This window comes from Lepidochelys kempii, chromosome 17 (assembly GCF_965140265.1).
Source record: "Lepidochelys kempii isolate rLepKem1 chromosome 17, rLepKem1.hap2, whole genome shotgun sequence".
Classification (NCBI taxonomy): domain Eukaryota; kingdom Metazoa; phylum Chordata; order Testudines; family Cheloniidae; genus Lepidochelys; species Lepidochelys kempii.
The window spans coordinates 14,696,527-14,721,862 of NC_133272.1; the positions used below are offsets into that span (position 1 = coordinate 14,696,527).

A 25,336-nucleotide genomic window follows, 5' to 3' on the forward strand; every position below is an offset into this window, starting at 1 on the left:
CAGACCTCGAGTCTCATTTGATCTGGCAATTCCTATGTTCCATTTATAACAGGGCTGTTTTACCCACTGAATTGTTTCACTTCAAATTCTGAATAATGTTGAATTTTAATGGTGAGAAATATATGAGTGAAGCAAATCAGAGCAGCTATTTTGTGCCCTGTGTAATACCACTTTCATCAAAGCCAGGATGATGAACCTGCAGCTGATAAAGGGGTAAAAGACACAATGCATTATCCTCATCATCTTGTGCCAAAACCAGATTACTTCTTTACCCCCAACATCCAAAACCGTAAAACTCATGGTAATTAAAAACAAACAAAAAGGACTACCCACCTCTGGCCACGCTGACAGCAAACACTTTCATAGCCACAAAATTACAATTGTGGATTTACTCCTTCATTGTTTTGTTTAAATCATGGCACTCAGGAGAAGTGTCAGACTGATAGCCCTGCATTGTGAATTCCTCTTCTGAACTATTCAGAGAATGGGCAGCAGCAGCCCATGCATCCCCAGAGGGCCTAGAGCGCCCTACCAGCATGCCTCAGGGACCTTTTTCTAATGGCAAGAGGACAGTTTGGGCTTTTTCTCTATTAAGACGGTCTAGCACCAGTTGTGTTAGTTTTTGCCAGCCCCTAGTAACTAGCCAAACAACATTAATTCAGAAGTTCAAATACCATGAAAATGAATGCATTAGATTAGAAAGAGTATCAATCCATTTCACATATCCAACCGAACCGCCATTTCAAGGGATCAACATTTTTTCACTACCAACTTGAGCTGGATTTCAACACATGGCTTGGAGGTGAAAAACTCTTATTTCATTACCAGTTCCTCTGATCCAGACCATTCCCTTATTTGTGTTCATTCTGAATAAAGAGACTATTCAGCTTATCACACTGTCTACACCCGCACTACATTACTTTATGAGTCACTTCACTCCTTTTATTTTTCATCTCTGCTCTCTCACTGGCTCAGCACCAGGCATTCACAACTGCCTGAGGAGCAGGACCAGTGTGCAAACAGGGCAGGAACAGCTTTTATGCCTATCTGTCCCATGCAGCAACAATCATATTATCCTTCTTCACCACTCTGCGATAAAGGCCGAAGAGGATTTTGCTTTAAGACAGCCGCTTTTAGGTTCTCTCCTTCCTTCCAGAGCAGCCCTGAGCTACTGTATCAGGCTCTTATCTTTCTCAGATGGGATTTACCATATGGGGACTGAGAAGAGTCATTTTCTGGGGTCTGATGAGTACTGCTTAGCAAATGCTTGGTGCATTGAGCAAACCCAACCAGTGTACCGCGCTTTCACACACAACATCTGAGGAACCTGCCAAGCATAATCGTTGTATCATCACACATTTCTGCAACCATTCTGAGACACTCAAACAACTCATGCAAGGAGACTCCAAAAGTAAAGCTAATTACTGTAGGTTCATGGGAAGAGAGATCCCTTTTCTACAGGCTGCTTCCCAAGGTCACCTCTCTTGGTGTCGCTATTTAAAAAAATATGAGTTGCTTTAAAAGCTAATTTAATCCTACCTCAGGGCAGGAAGGGGTTAAGCCCTTTGAAAACAAAGTCAGGTCACCAAAAGCGTTAGGTCAATATTTTAAAAAAAAGATTTCCTTACAGTCAAAAAATAACCACAACCACAGTGTTTAAGGTCACTTCCTCTTTACATAGAGCTGGAAGCAGTACTGTCAATCAGCTTTTGTGCTGGTAGTCTCAACACGCTCTGAGAACAAAAAGTAGCAGAGCAATATTGAGAGAGTAACATTTATCCTCTGGGATTGTTAAAAAGAAAATTGAATTGCAAAGATCCTCTGGGAAAGACTGGGCCTCTGATTTATCAGAGCTGACATTCAGTTCTCTGAATACCAGGCTGATCTCCATTTAATTTAATGCCATTTTCCAATATTGAAATCCACTCACCAAACTCACACCGGGGAAACCTGGTCAGCCTCACTTAAACCACTTTCCCCCACACCTGTAATTAACCATACTCCCAGGGTCAAATCTTACTATGCCCTCTCTAACGAGAGGCCTCAGCTGTGGGAATGTTTTTCACAATGCTCTCAATTCCCCCAAGAGAAGTGGTTCCTGTGCTTTAGGTTAACTATTAGTGTGTTTGCTAAAATGGGGGGGAGGGGGGGAGGGGGGGCGCGAGGAGGGGGTATCCACTACATTCCTTTGACAAGACAGTTTGCCTCTCTAAACATGCAAATTGTGTTAGACCAGAAGACCGGCAATTAAAGATCCTGGGTGAAATTCTGGTCCTCAGATATAAGACATTATTATTTCTCCCTTAATAAAGATTCTGTCTAAGACTCTAAACGTTATTCTGCAGCCTTCCACTGGTTTCTATTTCTATTATGCTAAAATTGTGTACGTCAGGGTTCAATGAGGGCACAATGACAAACCAACTACTGGTCAAATTCATATTTGGTGTAAGTAGTGCAACACACATGGAAGTCTCAGGGCAAATTCAGGAAAGATTCAGATGGTGATGACTTAAATGTGTTAAAAATAGATGGGAACGGTTGTGCACTATAAACTTCCATTCTGAGACTGCGGGCTTGATTCGGCTACCACTGAAGTCAGTGGAAAGCGTTGCTGGCTTTGATGGAAGTTGGATCAAGCCCCCAGTTAGCATGCACAGTGAGACCACCTCGCACGCAAGGATCCAGAAAGGGCAGTCTAGTTGCTGGTCCTGCTGCACCTTCTATTGGGTGAGCAGGAGATGGAATTTACACTTATTTTGCAAAGCTACTGAATGCTAAATTACTACATGATTTCACCATTGACATTTGTTCTTCAGGACACTTACACCACTGTTGAAGTCACAGTTGAATATGACCCAGTGCATCACTCACTTGGGATGCTTACAACTTAATTGGAAAAGTTACTGGATAATACTGGATCTTGCCAGACAGAACAGGCAGAGAATGGCCCAGCCATAATGTCTGAAAAATCACTTTAAAGAAATAGCTTGTAAAGGAGTTTGGCCAATCTTTTGAAGATGCTTATGTTTCTGCCTTCATGCTGCTATATTTCCTGACATTCCCAGTTCTGATCTTTCCTGTCCTAAACCCTGTTACTTCAGACCTGCATTTGGGTCTTGTATAAAAATAAAGCCACTACAGTGAGTGTGCAGATATTCTCTGTGTGAGTTTTTTTTTAATTGAAGCTTAAAACTATCATACAATCATAGAATATCAGGGTTGGAAGGGACCTCAGGTGGTCATCTAGTCCAACCCCCTGCTCAAAGCAGGACTGATCCCCAATTAAATCATCCCAGCTAGGGCTTTGTCAAGCCTGACCTTAAAAACTTCTAAGGAAGGAGATTCCACCACCTCCCTAGGTAATGCATTCCAGTGCTTCACCACCCTCCTAATGAAAAAGTTTTTCCTAATATCCAACCTAAATCTCCCCACTGCAACTTGAGACCATTACTCCTTGTTCTGTCATCTGCTACCACTGAGAACAGTCTAGAGCCATCCTCTTTGGAATCCCCTTTCAGGTAGTTGAAAGCAGCTATCAAATCCCCGCTCATTCTTCTCTTCCGTAGACTAAACATCCCCAGTTCCCTCAGCCTCTCCTCACAACTCATGTGTTCCAGTCCCCTAATCATTTTTGTTGCCCTCCGCTGGACTCTTTCCAATTTTTCCACATCCTTCTTGAAGTGTGGGGCCCAAAACTGGACACAGTACTCCAGATGAGGCCTCACCAATGTTGAATAGAGGGGAACAATCACGTCCCTCGATCTGCTGGCAATCCCCCTACTTATACATCCCAAAATGCCATTGGCCTTCTTGGCAACAAGGGCACACTGTTGACTCATATCCAGCTTCTTGTCCACTGTAACCCCTAGGTCCCTTTCTGCAGAACTGCTGCCAAGCCATTCGGTCCCTAGTCTGTAGCGGTGCAGTGGATTCTTCCATCCTAAGTGCAGGATTCTCCACTTGTCCTTGTTGAACCTCATCAGATTTCTTTTGGCCCAATCCTCCAATTTGTCTAGGTCACTCTGGACCCTATCCCTACCCTCCAGCGTATCTACCTCTCCTCCCAGTTTAGTGTCATCTGCAAACTTGCTGAGGGTGCAATCCACACCATCCTCCAGATCATTTATGAAGATATTGAATAAAACTGGCCCCAAGACCGACCCTTGGGGCACTCCACTTGATACCGGCTGCTAACTAGACATGGAGCCATTGATCACTACCCGTTGAGCCCGACAATCTAGCCAGCTTTCTATGCACCTTATAGTCCATTCATCCAGCCCATACTTCTTTAGCTTGCTGGCAAGAATACTGTGGGAGACCATGTCAAAAGCTTTGCTAAAGTCAAGGAACAACACGTCCACTGCTTTTCCTTCATCCGCAGAACCAGTTATCTCGTCATAGAAGACAATTAGATTAGTCAGGCATGACTTGCCCTGGTTTTCTGAATTGAAAGAAGGGGTGAAAAAAATCAGAAAAAAATTACTAACATCTCAATGTTTTCTCCCCCCTCTCAGATATTCACAGAAACAGAATTCCTTAAACTACAAAGTTAAATAATTTGGCTGTTAATCCAAAGCATGTCTCAACATCATATGTGAAAACTAAGGACCAAATTTTCATTTACACAAAGGCCATTTTACACCCCTTTGGTCGTGTAAAGCGCTTTAAAGTGGAGGTAAATTACATATGCATCCACTTTGACGTCAATGAAGCTACACTGATTTACACCATTTTAGGATCTGGGACCAGATTTACAAAGGTATTTAGGTGCCCAAACCTGCAGATAGGACCTAGTGAGATTTACAACAGTGCCTAAAAGAGGCTAGCTATCTAATTCCCATTGATGTTAAAGGGAGTTAGGTTCCTAATCCGTTTAGGTGCTTTTGTAAATCCCGCTAGGTGCTCATCTTCATCTTTAAGCACCTAAGTACCTTTGTAAATCTGTCCTTGGTCCACAATTTCTATTCCAGCTAAGCCTTGAACAAGTTAAATGCAGACTCAGAGCGGTAGAGAATTCTCCATTTATCGCAGAGTAGAAAAAAAAATTTGGAGAAGTCTCCGCGAAACACAGCGGTTGATATACTGTCATCCATTCTTGATAGCTCTTGCTACATAAAGCAATGTGGGCACTTGTCAAAATGGCCAGGGCTAGCCATGTGAACTTTTGCTGGCGTCAGCTGTGTGAATCAGGTTATTTACAAGCAAGAGCCCCCTGATTTGCTCATATTTTTCAACACTATTCACCGACATATTTATGAAATGAAAGCATGTTAGACTGTATATTGAAATCAGAAAGATACAAATCAACAAAATCTGTTTTTCATCATGTTTAAATCAACGAACATTACAGAACACAAACGCGCGCACACAAACCCTCAGATATTTTGATCACAGCCACTAAAAAGAAACATTCTGCAGCTCTGTAGGGATTCTTCCCAATTAAGTTCTGATCACTGATTACGTTCTATACGAGGACCATCAGGATTGCGAATATATGGACTCTGCTTATGATTTTTGAAACTAAAAAGGTTAAAGAAATGCAGCATATTGCATTTAGCAGGCATGTAAACTCAATTCTTTGTACAGTCACTACTGATCTTAAGGGGTGGTTTGTGAACTAGTTTACACTAATATAATAGACTGATGTGGCTAAGGGTTTTCTGACTTTAGTTCATCCAAAATGTTCAGAGGGAGGAAGGGAAGGTGTTTTAGTACGGTCTAGTTGTTAAACCCAGGGAGGGGGTGGGGGTGGGGCAGAACTTGTAAAATTCGTAGTGATGAAGAATCTATCACAACCCTTGGTCAATTGTTCCAGCGGTTAACTATCCTCACTGTTAAAAATTTTGAGTCCAAATTTGTCTATCTTCAGCTTCTAGATACTAGATCGTTGTCTGCTAGACTGGCTAGCCTTTTACCACCAAATTTCTGTTCCCCATGAAGGTAGGTATTAACTTTGATCAAGTTACCCTTTAACCTTCTCTTTCATAAGCTAAATAGATTGAGCTCCCTTAGTCTTTCACCATAAGGCATGTTTTCCAATTTTTTAATCATTCTTGTAAATTTATCAGCCTGTAGACTAGCACCCCACACGTATGGAAAATCCTTCCGATATGCCACAGACCTTGACATCATACTTCTAATATTCCACTTCTATTATTTTAACCAACCCACTACATGCCTTTTCAACAAGGTATGCACTTCACAAACCCACACAACTCATGTTTAAAGTTTAGTAATTATTTTGGACACTGTCATGTTAGATTGTGGCCTCGGTCAATCATCTGTGGCAAGATGAGCACGGGAGTTAAAGAAAAACAACCTTGCAATGGGAAAACACATCATTTATTCTAACTCACCTTCTGACCACATGCTGAACCAACAGTCTAAAGAAATGAAGATCGTAAAGTCTATGGAGCCACCCAAATATTGTCACCCTCTTTGATTAAAAAGGTGGAGATTCTCAGGGTAAGGAATGTATCTAACCAGTGCTCCTCTCTACAGTGTTGCTAGCCACAGCTCCTTTCTGCTCTGACTTTCCCATTCTAATTTCCGAAGGTCAAACCATTCCCATGAAATACATCTATTTTATGAGATACATCCACTGGCACACAAGGAAATGAATTCTTTAGGATTCATTGCGTGATCAACTTCCTGCCACTTATGTTAAGCAATGCAAGTGAATTTTTATTTACAGATGTAATAAAACCTGTAAGTGAGACAGTCTGGAAACTAGCACAAAATTGTCTTTAAAAGGCAACTGAATTTCTGTCCTTGTCCGTGAACTGTTAATGTATTCTAACATGATTTCAGCTCTAAGTCTCCTGGATTGACAAGAGAATTGAATTACAATTCCAAATCTCTCTTTTTCAACTTGTCATAAGACTTTCAATCCAACAGGGAATGTCTCCCTGGCAGATTCACAATTGTTACATTTTTCCAGCTTTTCTGATTTCAAGATTTTAATCTTTTTATCCATAAATGGAGTCCTCTGCACCACTGCTCAGGGAAAATCTGCTATTACTAACTGTGCAAGCCGCCAAGTCTCCAGGGCCAGATGGAAGAGATCCTAAACTTTTAAAGGAGATCAGACTACTGTCAATCACAGAGAATATGTTAACAACCGGTGGAGTCTGAAGAATGCTGGACATATGGATACGAATATTGAAAAATTATGTCAAACTAAACAAGGAAATAGTAATAGTATGTATTGATCTGTTTAACGCTTGTAACATGTAAAACACTGGAAGCTATAAACGCTATCTATATCAGGCTATATAGTAAGAGTGAGTGAGTGAGTGAGTGAGTGTGTGTTCCCACAGAATAGGTGTACAGTGCTGCCCTCAACTGGACCGGAGGTCAGACCTGCTCAAATGCATGCAATCAATCTGAATTCAGCCCAGTTTTTCACTCTTCTGCATGGATCAGAGACGAGAGAAGTCAGCAACAGGAGAAAAGAAAAAAAAGGCCCCCAACCCAGCGAAAATAGTAATAGGGTTAGTTTTGCCTCTCTTCTTAAAAACAATCACTAGTGTCCACTGATGATGCATTTGCCTCACAGTGTAATTTTAATATTAATATAAGTTAAAACTGTGAGAAAATTAATAATTTGATGCCATCTAATAAAGCGGGAATCGCAAGAATGAAAAGTGATGCGCTACATGGCTTTGAGCATTTCCTCTCCAATGTCCTCTGGTGATACAAATCACCCCTACACCACAACTTTGGCATTCATGGGCACTGAGATTCAGAAGCAAGTACTGATTCACCCCTCTTAGCTTCCTCTACTTTCCTTTTCTATTGATATATGTATGTCCAGCAGAGGAACAAATCGGTTATTGGGCCTGAGTTTATACTACAGTCAATGAAATTTTATCCCCCTTCTCCTAAATGGATTAGGATCTACATGCAGACCTTTGAACCTGACGTGTTACCATTTTATCTTTACCAGCTCTTCCACAAAGGAATACAATGACTCTTTAATTAGTAAAAAGTTAAACCCTCATCATCTGTCCTGACCCTTTAAAGGATTTGCTTTCAGTTAATTTAGATGCAAATATAAACTAGGCTTGAACATTTGTACTCATTTATCTTTAGGGAGATAAGGACACCAATAATGCAGTAATTCATCTAAAATGCAGATATTTTGTGGCTCCCTGAGTGAGGGCTAGCAATACAGTGCTCTACACTCAATACAATACACTCAATAGTTAAACAATAAGATGATGTACTTATGGAGAGTATTTTTCCAAGGATCTCAAAATACTCTGTAGACTTCCAATACTCACCAGCAACTAAACACCACACCACAGAAACACTAACCCAGGAGCCAATCCCTGTAACAAACCCCGTTGCCTTCTCTGTCCCCATATCTATTCTAGCGACACCATCATAGGACCCAACCACACCATCAGAGACTCATTCACCTGCACATTTCCTACTGTGATATATACGATCATGTGCCAGCAATGCCCCTCGGCCATGTACATTGGCCAAACCGCACAGTCTCTACGTAAAAGAATAAATGGACACAAATCAGACATCAGGAATGGTAACATACAAAAGCCAGTAGGAGAACAATTCAATCTGCCTGCACATTCAATACCAGATTTAAAAGTAGCCACTCTTCAACAAAAAAACTTCAAAAACAGACTTCAAAGAGAAACTGCAGAGCTACAATTAATTTGCAAACTTAACACCATTAATTTGGGCTTGAATAGGGACTGGGAGAGGCTGGCTCACTACAAAAGCAATTTTTCCTCTCTTGGTATTGACACCTCCTCCTCAATTATTGGTACTGGACCACATCCACCCTGACTGAATTGGCTTTCAACATTGATTCTCCACTTGTTAGGTAACTCCCTTCTTTTCATGTGCCAATATATATTTATGCCTGTACCTGTAATTTTCAATCCACGCATCTGAAGAAGTGGGTTTTTTACTCACAAAAGCTAATGCCCAAATAAATCTGTTAGTCTTTAAGGTGCCACCGGACGCCTCCTTGTTTCTAGAGATTCTAAAGGCCAGTCAGCCACGACAGCTCTCAGCTACGGTGGAATTGAGGATGCACTGCCACAAAACTGGACAGCGCTGCCTTTGAAAGGAAAAATGAGAAGTGCAATGAAAAGGGGAAAAAATGTAGCAGATGCCTCCTTTGAAAATGAGCACTCACAGCCTACCCCAAAATACTGCTGGCCATTGTTACATGCTACCTGGATAGGAACAGGACTTGCACGTTAATCTGCAGACATAACCCTTGAGAAGCTGGTGCATGGGCACAGGACAAAGGAGTTTGCAGCTCCCTGGAATGCTATGGGGATATCCTGCCCTACAGCTTGTATAGGACTCTCTATCCCATCCTTTAACCTTACTTAAAACTGCAAGTCAGGATGTCACCCTATTTTTGATGAAAGGATGTGCACTGCAATAGATGCACTGGAAAAAAATCAAGAAAACATGGCCTAGTGCTGGAAAAGATGAGTAGCCCAGTTGATTATTGTACTATTTATTAGTTTCATTCCTTTACTACCTACCTGGACGTCTAGGAATCTCTCAAAAAGTAACACAAAAACAATTAAACATCTAAAATTTGCATTATAATATTTGAGCTTGGTGATTTTCCTGCAACTTATGAAAACTCCCCCCACACACAATTTTTTTTTTAAATGTTCTAAACAGCATCACCTAAGTCATCATACAATCTTGTTCTCCTCTGCTTGAGGATCTTTGACCCACTTACCTGTGTTATTCTGCATGTGAACATGGGCTTTGGAGACTCTGACGCATCCAGGGCAAGAATAAATTCCAAAGCTGAAGACAATTCCGAGAATGCACTGCCAGAAGCTCTCTCTCTTTTTCACTGAGCAGGCTCCAGCACCAGACAGATCTCAAATACAGCTGTATGGTATTGGGAAAGAGCTAGTCCAGGGGTTCTCAAACTGGGGGTTGGGACCCCTGAGGGGGTCGTGAGCTGTCAGCCTCCACCCCACACCCCACTTTGCCTCCAGCATTTATAATGGTGTTAAATATATAAAAAAGTGTTTTAATGTATGGGGGGGGGTCGCACCCAGAGTCTTGCTTTGTGAAAGGGGTCGCCAATACAAAAGTTTGAGAACCACTGAGCTAGTCTTTCAGAGAGCCGAGTTCCAAACGTGAGCCTTAATATGTTTAAGTCACCATCGACCAAGTCCCCAAGGAAGCCTTGCTGGTTTGAATGGCTCTCTATTTTAGACATTTGAATTAACAAAAAAATAATGCAAGCTCTTGTACAGGGATACTGCTCAGTTATTTCTCTAAAAAGATCTAGGTCCACAAAGCTAGGGTCAGCTTTGGCAGAGGCACAGCTGCTGAGGTGGTGGGGGTGAAATAAGGGTAACAGGTACCCTCCCCACCCTCCATTTGGTAACCATCCCCTCAGCACGACTCCTAGACACATACCAGTTCACTGTCAGTCCCCAACACCCTCCCACATATCCCTAATGCGGTTGCCTCTATTAAGCAAGGACACGTTATTTTAACATACTCAACCCCTATGTTTCATACAAAAGGCCCCACAACAAAAGCATTTATAAATGTTTGATAGAGTAGGTACTTTTTGTGCTCCAGCAGAAAGGTTTTTTTTAAATAAATCCAGTAGCTTGATTGTCTATTCTGCTCTACTTTTCCTGCTTCTATTTTGCAGATTTCAAGTATCTGTATTTTGTAAGTGTTCCAAAGCTTTAATTTGCTGAAGAAGGAGACACAAGGTCCTCGTTAATCTTTTATCAGTTTTATTACAAACTATAAACAAAACCCAGTTCTTAAATAATTAAAGGGAGGAACAAGCCCTTAGGCAGATGAAGTCCAGGGGGGAAAAATCTCAGCGTAAGCCCCCAGCTGCTTTTTTTTTATTTAATTGTCTACAGAACCAGGGAGTCTAGCTTCAGAACAGCAAATCATTCCATGTCAACAGATTGAGTGTGACATCTCCCCAGCCCAGCTCTGACATCTATTGTGTCCTGAATATTTATCCATTAAGTACGTGTTATTGGTTACACTCTAAATATACCATAGGGTTACAAGTCAAAAGCTCTGTACCTAGCAGACTCTCAAAAGAATTCCTGTGTGTAGCTACACTTAAGAATTTGTTTCTTCTCTATCACCCACATAACAATTCCTTCCAAACAGCAGGTGGTCTTATACGAGTTCAGTGCCCAAGGGAATGTAACCAGTACACACTTCTCTTGTGTACTGTTGCATCAATTCACCTTGGATTAGTCTTCATAGGGCACAGTACACTGGAGAGATGCACAGAGAAGACTTATATACACCACTCTTGTTTAAAAGAACACACAACTGTTAACTCCCTCCCTTCTTTGAAAATATACTGCCTTTGGCCAAAATCCAGAAATGACTGTTAGGAACTTCAGTTCACAAATGCCTTTAACTGAACTAATATTTGGGCTGCAGCTTAAATTAATAGCAATTTCACTGAAGAAAGATGTGAGGCAGAAAAGGGAGTATTACTTAGTGGTTATATTAGAACACTGAGTCAGGACACTTCAGATCTGCCACTGACTTACTGTGTGACCGAGGCCTCTATATTTCTCTAATTTAGCCATTTGTAATATAGGTATTAATTACCTTCCACATCACATGGCTGCTTTGAAAGTTTACAATGTGGATAAACACTATGTCTGTTGGATTAAAAAGAGTGATATTTAAACTGCAAAATATTACAACTCAGTCTATCCCTTACCCGTTTTGTCACCACAAGTGCATAGGGCAACGAAGTCCATTGATACCAGGCACCGATACAATACTGCTAGTATTACAGATACAGGACTTTGAGTCTAACAATGTGTTTAAAAATGCATTCCTCTCTGGCTTGTTATTAGAGGCAACCATTTCTAACAAAGTTCTCCAGAGCTTTCCAATCTAGAGAAAGCCTAAATAACTATGAAAGCAGTACTGTACAAATGCTAATTACCTTACGAAGGGTACAATGCTCTGGATACACATTTAAATTCATCTTTGTTGCACATACTACAAAAATATAAAAAATCCTCACATATAATTGGATGCATAACTAGCTGATTACATGCAGTTCATTGTGCAAAGTTTCTTTGTCTTGCATTGTATGTTTTGTGCATTGGACTGTAAAAGTTGCTTGACAGAAGCAAATATATTCAATTAAAAATTTACATCAGAAAAATGTAAGATGATTTTTTTCTTGCCATTTCACCCCTGAGCGGCTATCCCCAGTAGCACACTATTCTTCTTTTGTTCACAAACACACACGCACAAAGCCTAGGACCAAGGACCAAAGATTTGTGGCCAGATTGTGGACTGTTAAGGACAAAACTGTCCTGAAGCAGACTTACTCAAGTTACAGGAAGATTCTCTTCCCCCTCCCCCTCACAAATATACCAGATAGGGGGATCCTGGGGTGGCACACAGACATCCTACCAGCTTCTATTTTACCAACCCTCTATGAGAGCAACATAAAGGGGAACAACTTGTGGGACTTCAACTTCCTTGTGCCTCGATGATGCCGGATTACTGTAATGGCCCCTTGGGACCTCTGGCAACCAGCACAAGTTAATGCAGCTCCTGAGCTGTTCTAACTTATACTAGGGAGTTAGTGTCCCCGGACTCAAAGGAGAACACAGGTGCCTTAAAACTCTCCTTAGCTCCTCCAGCTGAGCCTGCAGATCCGGCCCTTTATTTGAAAACCTCCTTATGATATATGGGATAATCTGTTACAGCCAATAGGAAACACTCAATGTTTCACAGGATCCATTTGGTACTTAAACAGATTTTATCCAAAACAGGTTTGGCTAAAAAAATGGTCTGAATGCCATGGCAGTTCCATCACTGAGAAATGAGAAAATTAAATTGAAGTAAATAGATAAATAAATCATAATACTGAGCACTCTAGTATTTATCATCAATAGATCTCCAAATAGTTACAAAGGTGAGTTGGCATTACTAACTAATCTACGGATGGAGAAGATGAGGCACACAGAAATAAACTGACTCACCCATTGTCTCTTCTTTCCAATTCTGTTTGCCATTCAGTTTTAAATGTAAGAGTTCTGCTTCCATATTCCAGTGAAGGTTGTGAATGGGGCAGATCAATGCACTGGACTGCAAATTGAGCACAGCACACATTACCATAGGTTACTCCATGGGAGGAGTGGGACTTTTGCCTACACTTCACTGAACTGCCCAGTAGCCACAGCAGAAAACTGAGGGACGATTCCAGAAGTGAGCATGTGTGCAGCTAAGAAGAGTTAGAGTTCCACAGCTAAAAGTTCGACCTAGAATTCTGTATTGATTGGCTATTTCATAGGAATGATATTTCTTCATGAGAGTTTCAGTACCATCTAGCTTTGGTTGTGGCACACAAGACCACAAAGACACAATCTGGCCCTCTCTCTGCAGTTAGCATGCCAGCCAAATACAGCCCTTCGGCCCAGAATTTCTGAAAAAGAGATTAACAACAGTTTAAAGGAAGGCATTAACAACTCCACTTGCCAACCTTGAGAAAATTACAGCATCAGCACAGGCTTGACCCCGATGTCACCAAACATGTACAGTCCTTTAAGAAGCTTTGCATTTGATGAAATGCCAGATAACCTCATAACCCAACGCTAGAATGAAGCGAAGCCTAGTCTTGGTGATGATGCTGGCTTTGCAATTGGGCATACATTTAACAAACCATATGAAATTTAAGGCATGATGTTTACTCCCATGCACTACCCACTGCCTGATGCACGTGGACATATGTGCAGCTGGTGTAAATCAGCGTAGCTCTATTGAATTCCAATTTACACTAGCTGAGGCTCTGGCCCAGAGTTTGCGCGCAAGCAGCAGGGAAAGAGATAGTCATCCTGGTAGCTGCAGTTGCACATTGAGAAAGTTATGCCTTTGAAAAATAAAGCATACACACGATGTATTGCCGTTCAGGCAAGGGAAAATATCCAACAATTAAAACATACAATAGGCCTCAAATATATTTCTTTACAACGTAAGTGAGAAAGAGACAGCTCTCCACGGTATCATTTCCTTCAAGCCAGGGAGTGTCATATTAATATTATGAATACATAATCCAGGTTCTAGCTGTATATGATGCAGAACTGGAAATATTTCTGGAAATAAATTATATTTGCCAATTTGAAAAAGATCAGTGGAAACAAACAGTGATTGTTTCCAGCAAGCAGCATTCTTCTCCAAAAGAATCTGGGAATGTGAAAATAACTTGATGTGAATATCCAGCCAGCATTTTCAGCACTAAATCAAACAGGCACTAAAATAGACACCTTTATAGTATAACTCACTAGTTTAAATACTATGGGCCTGATCCAATATTCAGCGGGAGTAAGATCTGTCCCAAGAAATTAGGAAAATTTAAGCAAGCGACATCTGGTTGTACACCCAGAACACCTATGTCTAAACTGACGATGACAGGAAATCAACAGAAAATGTGGCCACATATAACCAGCCCTGCTAAGCATCGTTCATCCAAAAGAGACTTACATTTGAATGCAAATTCCTAATTTCCAGAGGCACCATTTCCTAGAGAGGATGATGAAGCAGTAGACACACTCAGCTTCCAAGAAAAATTCATTCATTCTAGGACAAGCATCCAGCCCAACTAATTCCCTGTCCTTTCTCCCCTCCATGCCCCTCCCCCCACAACACTAGAGGGGCCTGATCCCAAAAAGGTTAATAGACAGGCTCCCACTAACTTCAGAGGGCTTCTGATCAGGTCCCGTGGGCTACATTTTCAAAAGAACTCAGCACCATTTGGGATTAGATGTTCAAGTGAGCTCAGGTCCCAATGAGATAGCAAAGTAAGTGGCCAGATTTTCAAATGAGCTCTGCACACGGAGTGTCTAAACTCTTTTGAACATCTGATCATAAAAGTGTCATAATGCGGAGCAATTTTGAAAATCTAGTCCCAAATGTGGTGGCTGAGTTCTTGAAAATCTGACTTGTGCGCTGCCAGGAGAAAGACGGCATGGGGAAAAAGTGTGATGGGGAAGAGAGGCTGTTCCATGCTGTGCATAAATAAGCAGGTCTCATTCGAACCACTGTTATGAAAGGTGAGACAAATAATAGAGCAAATGTATGGATCAGAGAAATCACTAAAATCTCTGAACACATCACCAAGAGATTAATCTACATCTATCTTTCTTATTCTGCTACAGCTGTGCTGAAGCCTTTCAAGATACAACTCTTCTTGCTCGTCGAGAAGGATGCCAACTGCATCCAGATCGCCAGAAGAGCAACAGGGTCTAATGAAAGTCACATTTGATGTACTATGTACTCTTTAATACAAGTGGCTGAATTACTAGGTGCACACCTCATCATACTTTTTAAAAGTAATTTGGAATCAGGGCTTTGATTTAGATTGAAAGTAAAGGATGCAGCCAAAGTACAACTGGTAATACAGTCTGCGAGTTTAATATTTGAAACAGGGGTTCCATTTACCTCTTTGTACTTAGTCAAGGAAAATGACTGTAATTGAACTCTTTCCATTGGAAATGAAGCCCTTGGAACATTCAAGTGGTTGCTTGCCCCTAAGGCTTTTTACTTTAAGCTGTCAAAACAGTAAGCTGCCTTTCACAGGAGTAGGACAGGATAGGAGATGAATGCACATTGTATCTAGGCACTGGGTGTTTTAATCTAATGTTACTGCTAGGAATGTCACTTTCTTCCTGCAGCCCTGCTGGAAACAGGGAATTCTGCCTCAGTTGGAGACTGGGATCAGTGAGATCAATAAGCCTAATAAAGGGGATAGGGATTTTTAAGGACAAAGCAAAACCCCTTCAATTTCCCCATCATTATTCACAAGCTCCTTCATGACACAGGCAGTAACAAATTAGGTCAGAGTGCCTATGCCTGTTGCCTAATTACATACTTTCCAAACCTTCCAGAATGTCATTACCTTCCAATAATCTCCCTGTTTTTCCCAAGTCAAAATGATTTCTTAGTATCATCATCATTATTCGTATTCTACCACAGAATTGTAACTCATTGTAAATGCACTCAGACTGAATATGCATACAGTATAAAGAAGCCTGATGTTCAAATGACCTTACATTAAACCTTTGTAAGGTGAAACAAACTTTGTTCCTGTTCCAATAGAATTCTGCAATAGGACATCATAGCTGATCTGCAACAATCTGGAGAGGAAATTGGACAAATTATTTTTTGTTTTGTTATAATAGAATAATAAAATAACAATCAAACATATGACTATGAAGTGGTTTTATATTATTTGTCCAACAATGTGGAACAAATGTTTGGAAAACCTGAACGAACTAATAGGCCAAATTACATATTTTTTAAAAAATCCGGTATTAAGTGGTCTCTTATTCTAAGGATTTACCTACACTGCACTGCAGACTCTGGGGGGCGTGAACTGCAGAGAACAGCAAACCATTGTACTTTTATTGTCCTGTGTGGACGATGCTGGTGCAAGTTAAAAAGACACCTAGTTTGCTTTAACATAGTCCTTTTTCACATAGGACCATGTTAATGCCAACTAGATACCTTTTAGTTGGCGTGAACAGTGTTCACACGGGACAGTTAGAGAGCAACATTTTGCTGTGCTCCACTGCAGCTAACAACCCCCCCCCCCCCAGTCCTCAATGTGTGCCATGTAGACATAGTGTAAGAGAGCTCAACAATCCGATTCAATGCCACCATTTAGAGACAGCCCAAGAAGAGGTTTCAGGCCTCTGAGCTCCCTGCTGGCACACCCCTTTCTTGGAAAAAGCGTATTCCCCCAGCAGGCTTGTGTGAGGAAGTGCAGCTGAATCCCCATGTTCTCTCATCCCTTGGGGACACTGTGTACCCCTAGGGTGGATTAGCCCCTGAACTCCTTTAAATGGAATGAGCAGAACACTGGGAAGGCACCGCCACCAGCTGTGGCCAAGGGACCCACTTCATTCACTTGAGTTACTAACAGAGAAGGAGTGGGGAGCAATCCAACGTGCAGCAAGGTAATGGAACTTGCTGCTGGGTGGGCCAGCCAGTATGAAGGAAGAGGAACAATGCATGTGGCGTATTGGGGCTTATGAACATCAGAGTAGCATATGAAAGGTAATGAGTAGAGATGGGTCCGAGAAGCAAGGCTCTGACCCAGATCTGAACTTCCTCACAATTCAAGGGAGCCCAGACTTTTGATTCAGGCCCTTCTCTAGTATTGAAGCTACAGACAATACAATTAAGGAGGAGCAGCAGCCACATAGACGTTGAAGATGTGGGGTTACGATGGCTGATGCTCCTCATCAATACAATGCTAAGCAGCAGTAAAACACAGATACTCCAGGATGGTAAAACAGGGCCACAGACTGTACAGGAGGGACATTTTATAACTGCATATGCTACCTGAAATATCACATTTATAACACTGTATGCAAACAAAGGGGACCTCAGTCACTGAGCTGGGCAGTATTCTACAAGGAACAGACAGGCTGCAAAGCTACTTGATCAAGCCAGAGTGAAGGGTGTCAACTTCAGCTACACAAATTGGGCAATAAAAAGTCAGAGGAACTTTTTTACACAGAGACCAGCGTAATCTACAGATTCCACCTGAGGAATGGAACTCTATCAAGATATTGCTGTGAATCAGAATAAGGTCACAACTTCTTTCTACCCTAATTTATTCATCTTTCAACTAGGGATAATAAACGTATTGAACTGACATGAAGAGAGCAAAGCTTAATTAACCTTAGGCATGCAGCAGTTTAACTAGAAGCGTGATTTAACACTCGTTAAGAGAAAAGTCTGTGTGGACACTCACTTGGATTTAAGAGTGGTTTATTTCTCTTTAGATTAAATCAACACCTAAGACCTTGTCTTCATGGGAAAGTTGCAACAGTTTAACGGAACAGTTTTCAAACCCATATAATTAAACTTGTTCATAGACACTTATTTTGGTTTAGGAGTCGCTTACATAATCATTGCCTATACAGGGAAGTGCACCAGTTTAATTAAATCAGTTTTAAATCACTTAAGTTAGTACTGGTGCACCTCTCTCACACAGGTTTCAGAGTAACAGCCGTGTTAGTCTGTATTCGCAAAAAGAAAAGGAGTACTTGTGGCACCTTAGAGACTAACCAATTTATTTGAGCATGCATCTGATGAAATGAGCTGTAGCTCACGAAAGCTTATGCTCAAATAAATTGGTTAGTCTCTAAGGTGCCACAAGTCCTCCTTTTTTTATTGATCTCCCAGTGACTATTGAAAGAAATCCAGGATATTTTAATAGGATATTTCAAGAAAATGACACTAAGGCACGGGGGAGGAGGCAATCTCCCGGAATAACTTCAGTCAGAGTTGGCAACCCTACTCTCTCAAGTAGACAGTTTCTTAGTTTCTCCAAGTGCTTTCCAGCTTGAAAGGCATTATGGTAAGTGCAAAAGACTAGTGTTGTTACACCATGAAATAAAATGAAAGGGCACCTTTCAGAAGAAACCGTGGTAAAACTAGAGGGGGTTTTTGGGAGGTGGGGGGAGAAGGGAGTTAGTTCTGTTTTTAATAAAAAGGGACGAATTTCCTTGTTTTCATCCATGCTCAAACTTCCCAAGTTGTAGCTTTCAGAGAATCTGTCTGACAGAACTGGTGTGACAGGTTATGTAACTAAAAACAAAACAAAAAGTAAGCTTGTCCCCAAATGATGAAAGAGCAGCAGCATTATCTGCCTTGTTCAGTCACTGAGGATTTTTTTTTAAACTTTAACTGAATTACAAGGAGTGTTTAAAAAAAAAAGTTAAATAAATCCCAAAATTTTAAGATGAGAGGGAAAAAAAACACCTGAGAGGCACATGATGGCTTAGAAAAAGCCATTGTCACTCAAAACTGGACGGCTGGATTTTTAGATAATTAGATTTTTAATTCCAGGAGGATTTTCATATACTAAATATGCAGAGTTCTGTGGTGTTTTCAGTTTTAAGATAAATCCGAGCTTTAGTTTATGATGTTTCTTCTGATGGCCTAAAGTGGTTGGTGGGGAAGGCACAGGTGAGGTCATGTATGGGTATTTAATAAGGTGGGTTTTGTACTCAAGTTTTCTGTGTAATACTGTGCAAAACAAAACAAAACAAAAAAAGAAAACCAGAAAGCTAAATCTGTGGCTTAATTAAACGTGCTATTTGCAGCCAGCAATAATGATAAGACCATCTTGTTAAATGAAACGTACACACTTTCACGATGTGTAGCAAAACCTGAGGCACAAACATAAGAAAAATCAATCAACACGAGACTCCTGTCCAGAATAGTAAATGCACATTAAACATAGAAAGGTTTGTCTCTTCTTTTGAGAGACAGATTTGAAAATTGGTGAAGGATGATCAGGGCCAGGGAGGGGAGATGGTGATTGTTGTTTGTGGTTCTCAGAAAGTTGTTTTTGACTCTTCACCATTTTGCTGGGATGAAAATTATAATAAGGCTGTGTCTGAATGGGTCTCAGGGCTACCAGCAATGAGATCAATCTTTAGCCTGGGGTAAGAAAACCTCACAAGGGAGATATTCAGTGCAATTATGTTTCAGTGTAAATCCATCATCTGTCCCCCACCTCCAGCAATCAGGTGCTAAAGGACACCAGGCACAGACAAGACAGAGGGAGATCGATAAGAGCCAAGGGGGAACACATTATGTCAGTAATAATCATTAGGAATTCAATTAGATTGCAAAGTATCAAAATACTGTAGTTAAACCATCTTGAAATACATTTTCCTCCTGTTTGATCAATAAAGGCCTCTTTTCTCATGAAGAATTAATGACAATTAAACATTTGCTTCACCATTCAAGAAATTAAAGCACCCATTTCCGCACAGAAGCAGGTCACATCTCATAACCAGCTCCACGGAACAAGATATCTTTCTGTCTTCAGATCCCCACACGCAAGAAAAGAAGCACATCTTTACAACTGCTGTTTTAAAAGAGACTGCCTTAGGAACTAGATCCAAGATTTTCTTCTCCTTCCACCATGCTACAGTTCCAGCTGCCTGCTACCTGTCAGGTTTCAAGTGACTATTCTGCACTGTGCTGGATTTCATCAGAAAATTAAGCCATGGGAAAATGCATTCACCAGTGAAACTTCTAGGCAGCATCAGCTCTGCTGGTGGCGAGAACTGCCTGTCAAGAGATGGGGTCTGGAGGGATACACACGCTCATCTCCCTTGGGAAAGGCTGGAAGAGAAAACATATTGACTTACCTTCTCCGCATACTTGAACTTGACATAGAACCAACTTGACTTGATCATTGTCTCACCTCCTGCCCTTGAGGGGGGAAAAAAGCTAGTCTGCTGAGGAACAGCAGTGTGCCAGCAAGATTCCTCCAGAGCCAGCGTTTTCCCAAACAGTACTTGAGAGAGGTGAGGGATTGTAGGGGGCTGGCAAAGGGAAAGAAAAAACAAAAAAGAGGTTCTCCCTTTGTGGCTCCAGTTTTGTCCCTCTGTGCCCTCCTAATGCTGAGCGCGATCTTGCCTTCTGAAACGGTGCTCTCTGAATGCCTCACTCTGTGTTTCTCTGTCAGCTTGGCTGCCTGACAAGAGAATTCCTCAAATGGACGTCAGCTGCATTCATCACAAATGGCACATGTCAGTCAAGCCAGGAGGCTGGCTTCAGACCTGGCAGCCTCCCAGAACCAGGACCTCCCCCAGTGGGATGAATAATGAATTCCAGCACTTCCCTCCAGGCACAGATTAACACCTGGCTAAACATTATTCTGACAACAGCGCTTGCCCCTTCGGAGAGTCCACCACGTGGCTTTAACCCCTTCCTCCCCAACTAATCAGGACAGCAGCATTCTTAGGGTGCCCCCCCGATACTCCTCCCCCCATCTCAAAAGAAAGATTACAGAACTAAATATAGTTTAGAAACAATAAAGCCTCTTAAGCATAAAGCAAATATCTCCTTTCCAATTCTGCAGCTTTAGTAACATAGCCATGTAACCAGAGCACACAATCAAAAGCCAGACTCTTTCCTCTCACTCCTAAGCCTCCCTCCTCCTGGACAGAGGGACAGACTAATCTTTGATACCATCAGATTAATATTTTGCAAGACCATGTGTGAACACATTTACCAGCCCACAACGTGAGAATAATGTTCATAGAATTGTAGAAATTGCAGTTGGAAAAGACCTATTAGACCATTCATTTCTTCCCTGCCAATGCAGGATTAGTTCTCAATTTCCCATCTTAGTTGCACCTCATCATCAGCTCCCCACTTCCAGTTCCATATTGGAACCTGTTGCATATCAGGTTCCAAAGGCAGGATAGAAAAAAAGCAGACTATTTTATTTCCATTTTATTTGTTGCATACTAAGAGTAATAACTAAATAGACATGTATCCTGTTGTACTCTACATGAGCTCAGCACCCCAACTTGAGCACAAAACCTCACGAAGGAAATTACTTGCTCTTACATTTATGTAGGTACTACTATACAATGAGCTTATGGGCCATATTAGTGCCCAACAAACATTCATTTATGTACCCAACGGCCGTATGAGATAGGGAAGCAGTATCCCACTTTGAGGCAGAAAGAGATTAAGTGACTTGCCCACAATCACATAGCAAGTCTGTGGCAAGGTTGGGAAGTGAACCCATATTTAAGTCCCAGTCTAGTGCCTAAGCTATGAGACCATCTTTCTTAGTCCTGATAATACTTAGTCCTGCTTTGAGTGCAGAGGACTAGATTAGATGACCTCTTGAGGTCCCTTTGAGTTCTATGATTCTTCTTTGTTAAACAACTATTTATTTCTTCAAAACACAAAATTTGGGGGTCATTTTTCAATACAGCTTCTGGTTTTGGGGGTGCTGGCCATCAATTGTGGGCTCAAAGATTAGCATGTTAAATATTCTGCAAATTAGGCTAATGATTTCAGAACAAAATGCTTTGTTCCTATAATTGTATCAAATCTAAATGGGGCTTTTAGTGTTATAATTGTTATTGTTTGTGCCTAAAAATTTATTGCAGGCCCAAAATTGCCTCCCCCAACCAGTATATATAAACATAGGCTGGGCTAAGACCCAGATGAAAAATAGACCCTAAATCCTAAATATTCCTTGCCAAAAAAAGGTGATCTTAATGCAGAAAGCACTGGACAGTGTATGAAATACATGCTGTGATGACCAAATAACTGAGGCCACTAAGGTACCTGCCGACTGCGGTTTCCACAGCTGCGTAAGGGATGTAGGTGCACAACTTCCACTGAATTTAATGAAAGTTGTGATGAAAAGACTTAAACGGCTTTGAAAATTTCAGCCTCTGTTGGTTTATGGGTGTGACGTTATCTGATTAAAATATGACATGTAGATCATTGCTACCACTGTTATATAACGGCAACAGATCTTGTACAAAGTGTGTCAAGTCAGGTGTCAATGGAAAAGTTATGATTTGCTTAATATGATTATCCTATTTCTACGCATGTATCATTTTAGCGTCTGAAGTTATAAATATTAACTATGTACCTGTATTTAAAATGTGTTGGCTCACGTGGTAACACCCACAAGGTATTTAGCCAGCGCATCATGAAAGGACTATTCAAGCTGAATGGCCCATCAAAGCACACGATTCACCATGGACGATGCCCATCCACACCTCATGGGCTTTCATGTGAACGTTCTAAGTAGAGTAAGGGTAACGGCCTTGACTGTGACTAAGCAAAGCATGCATGGACATGTGACTTGCCCATGTGACTCCAAACACCATCTTGTTACCTCTAATTTTCCACAAACTAGACCAATGGGTTTCCCCTTTACTTGGCAGAAGCTATAAAAGGCCCATTTTGCCTCTTTCCTGCTCAGATCTCTGAACTATGAACTTACACTAATGGGAGCATTCTAATCAAGGGACTGAGCAAGAACCTTCCAATGATTTGGCAGCAACCAGAGTCTTGACTTAAGCCAGCAATTTATTTCAACACAGCTACAAGCCTGATCCAAGAATTTTGCAATTTTGGTATGTATTTGATTCCTTTAACTAATTTTAACTCTCTCCCTTTTCTTTCTTTATTTTTATAAATAAACCTTTAGATTTTAGATACTAAAGGATTGGCAACACCATGATTATTGGGTAAGATCTGAGTTGCATATTGGCCTGGGTATGTGGCTGGTCCTTTGGGATCAGAAGAACCCATTGGTTTTAAATACCTACTCATCATTAAGTTTAGTGTTTTTGGTGGTGGTACAAGAACTGGAATACCTAAGGAGGCTGCTTTTTTGATCCTTGTTAACCAGTGTGATGAGACAGATGTTTACTTTTGTTGCTGGATTGGTATATCTTATGGGAGAATAACCACCAGCTTTGGAGTGTGTCTGCCCTATTTCTCAGCAGTTTGTCCTGAATTTGGTATGCTCCGTTGTGACCCATGGAGACAATGGGAAATTTCAGAAAATATACAGATGTCACACACTAACTACAATGAGGGAAAGGGAAGATTCAAACTGCAAGTGTACGTGAAGACCAGATGAAAGCAGAGCAGTTTAAAATGTGTTGGCTTCTAATTTCCTCACATAGTAGAAGTCCCTGCCTGAAGTAGCAAATAAATAAATGGACCAGAGTGTGCCTAGGCCATACACAGGTGTGCCAGGAAGGGAGATGGTACAAGGAGCCACTCAACCCCTACCCTATACTTCTGCATAGGGGACTGCCATAATTGCAATCTCTGCACAGCAACACGCTCCCTGCTCACACCGTCTTGGCTATTATCCACCCCACCTAAGGCAGGGAGGAGATGGATCAAAGCATATCCCCACCCTCCCAATGCCAGCGTCCACAAAGAACAGCATGTTGTGCCACACCCCATTGTGGGGAGTAGCAGGAGCTAGACTTGTGCCAATTCAGGAGCTCTGGGAAGGACTGTACCTGAGGCACAGTATTTCTTGACGCTCCCATTGTGATAGCGTGGCCCCACATTGTCCACAGCACAGGGGTGTGGCGGAAAGTAACAACTGAACCCTGGATCCAGGGCTCTGGAGATAACCAGCCAGTGACTCAATAACATCTTGTGGCACCTTGTGTTCCATGGCTTAGGAACTCTATGTTACAGTTTTATTCTTATACAATTTTTTTTCAGTGAATCTAGTGCACATGAGTGGCCTGGGCTGACGTATCTAGAGACCCTTTATAACCACAGGACAATCACAGAGTGGGCAGTAGCAGTGCAAGCTTCTCCAGCTCAACAGTGATCTACGTGGAGCTGCTCTCCATGCCCACTTAATCTTTTACATCGCTGCTGAGACTACCAAAGACACCAATTAATACCAAACCAGTCTGACTGTTGCTTACGTGCACAGACAGCTACACAAACATGTGTGTGCGTATACACACTGAGAACACAACCACTTAATTTTCAACATAGCATTTATCTTTATGACTTGAGAACAGCACCATCATTTATTTCAACGCTCCCTATGTCAGCATTTTGTCTGCAATGTATGCGTTTCATATTTAATACAGCTATTGTCTAAACAGTTCATCATACAATAGCTTAGCTTCAGTTAGGCAATTCATCTTCGCTTGTTAAGGGAATTGTCACCGCACAAACAAAACATTTGTTATGAATTCATCCCTTAATACATGAAAACAGCCATGTCCAAAATTATTCTGTTCTGTACCTCTTTCATAAATCCATCAACAAGATGAAGTCATTTACTCTGTAGATCCTACTTGTATACAGCTAGAACAAATATGGGGCCTTTTCTACAGGTAGCTGTCTTTCAGCATAACATCTGCAACTGTCCTGAATTAAAGGGCTTCCTTTAGACTTATTAAGTAGATTTTGCCATAGCCCAGTGTAGTTTAGAATGTGAAGTAGGATACAAAAGGAATGAAAATTGCTTGTTTTACTAGATTGCTTTTTAGTAGTTCACTGGTCCAAGTTTGTTAACACACCCTAATAATCCTTTATAGCACCACATATGATTTGCGATGCTTTCACTGTCCCCCATTACCAAGCCATCCAGATACCGACACGGGGCAAACAAAACAAAGAGACATCTTAGATTTGACTCTGAAGATGCTGCAAAACAGTACATGACTCCTGCCTGGACCCTGTATGTGTTTCTATGTTGTTTAGCCGTGCAAGCGTTCGGTGTCTGCTCCTGCCCTGGGGGGCAAACAAAAAAGACAATGATTAGAAAAACGTGCCTTGCTAAACTTCCCTTCTGTAGCTACTGTGGTTGGAGAGTTGCTGCAAGCCATCTGACCCCTATTTCACTTCATACATGTGAGATTTAAATGCACAAGTATCAGTTAACTGGGAAGACCAGTAGAGAATCCAAGAAGCCAGACGAAACAATGGATCCACCACTTAAGGCTCCCTGATTTTCTTGGAT

At 41.3% G+C, this 25,336-nt stretch overlaps 1 protein-coding gene across 10 annotated transcripts in view; it reads right to left on the reverse strand.

Moving 5' to 3' along the window:
• Nucleotides 1-25,336, reverse strand: part of AUTS2 (activator of transcription and developmental regulator AUTS2) — a 990,679-nt gene that overhangs the window by 637,848 nt on the left and 327,495 nt on the right. The window contains exon 1 of one of the 10 annotated variants that reach the window (XM_073315301.1): nucleotides 20,211-20,517. The exons of the other annotated variants lie outside the window; for them this stretch is intronic. Within the exon in view, the coding sequence (XP_073171402.1) occupies nucleotides 20,211-20,258 (48 nt within the window). The 5' untranslated portion in view covers nucleotides 20,259-20,517. Of the gene's footprint in view, nucleotides 1-20,210; nucleotides 20,518-25,336 lie in introns of those variants that run through there. 10 annotated transcript variants of the gene reach the window in all.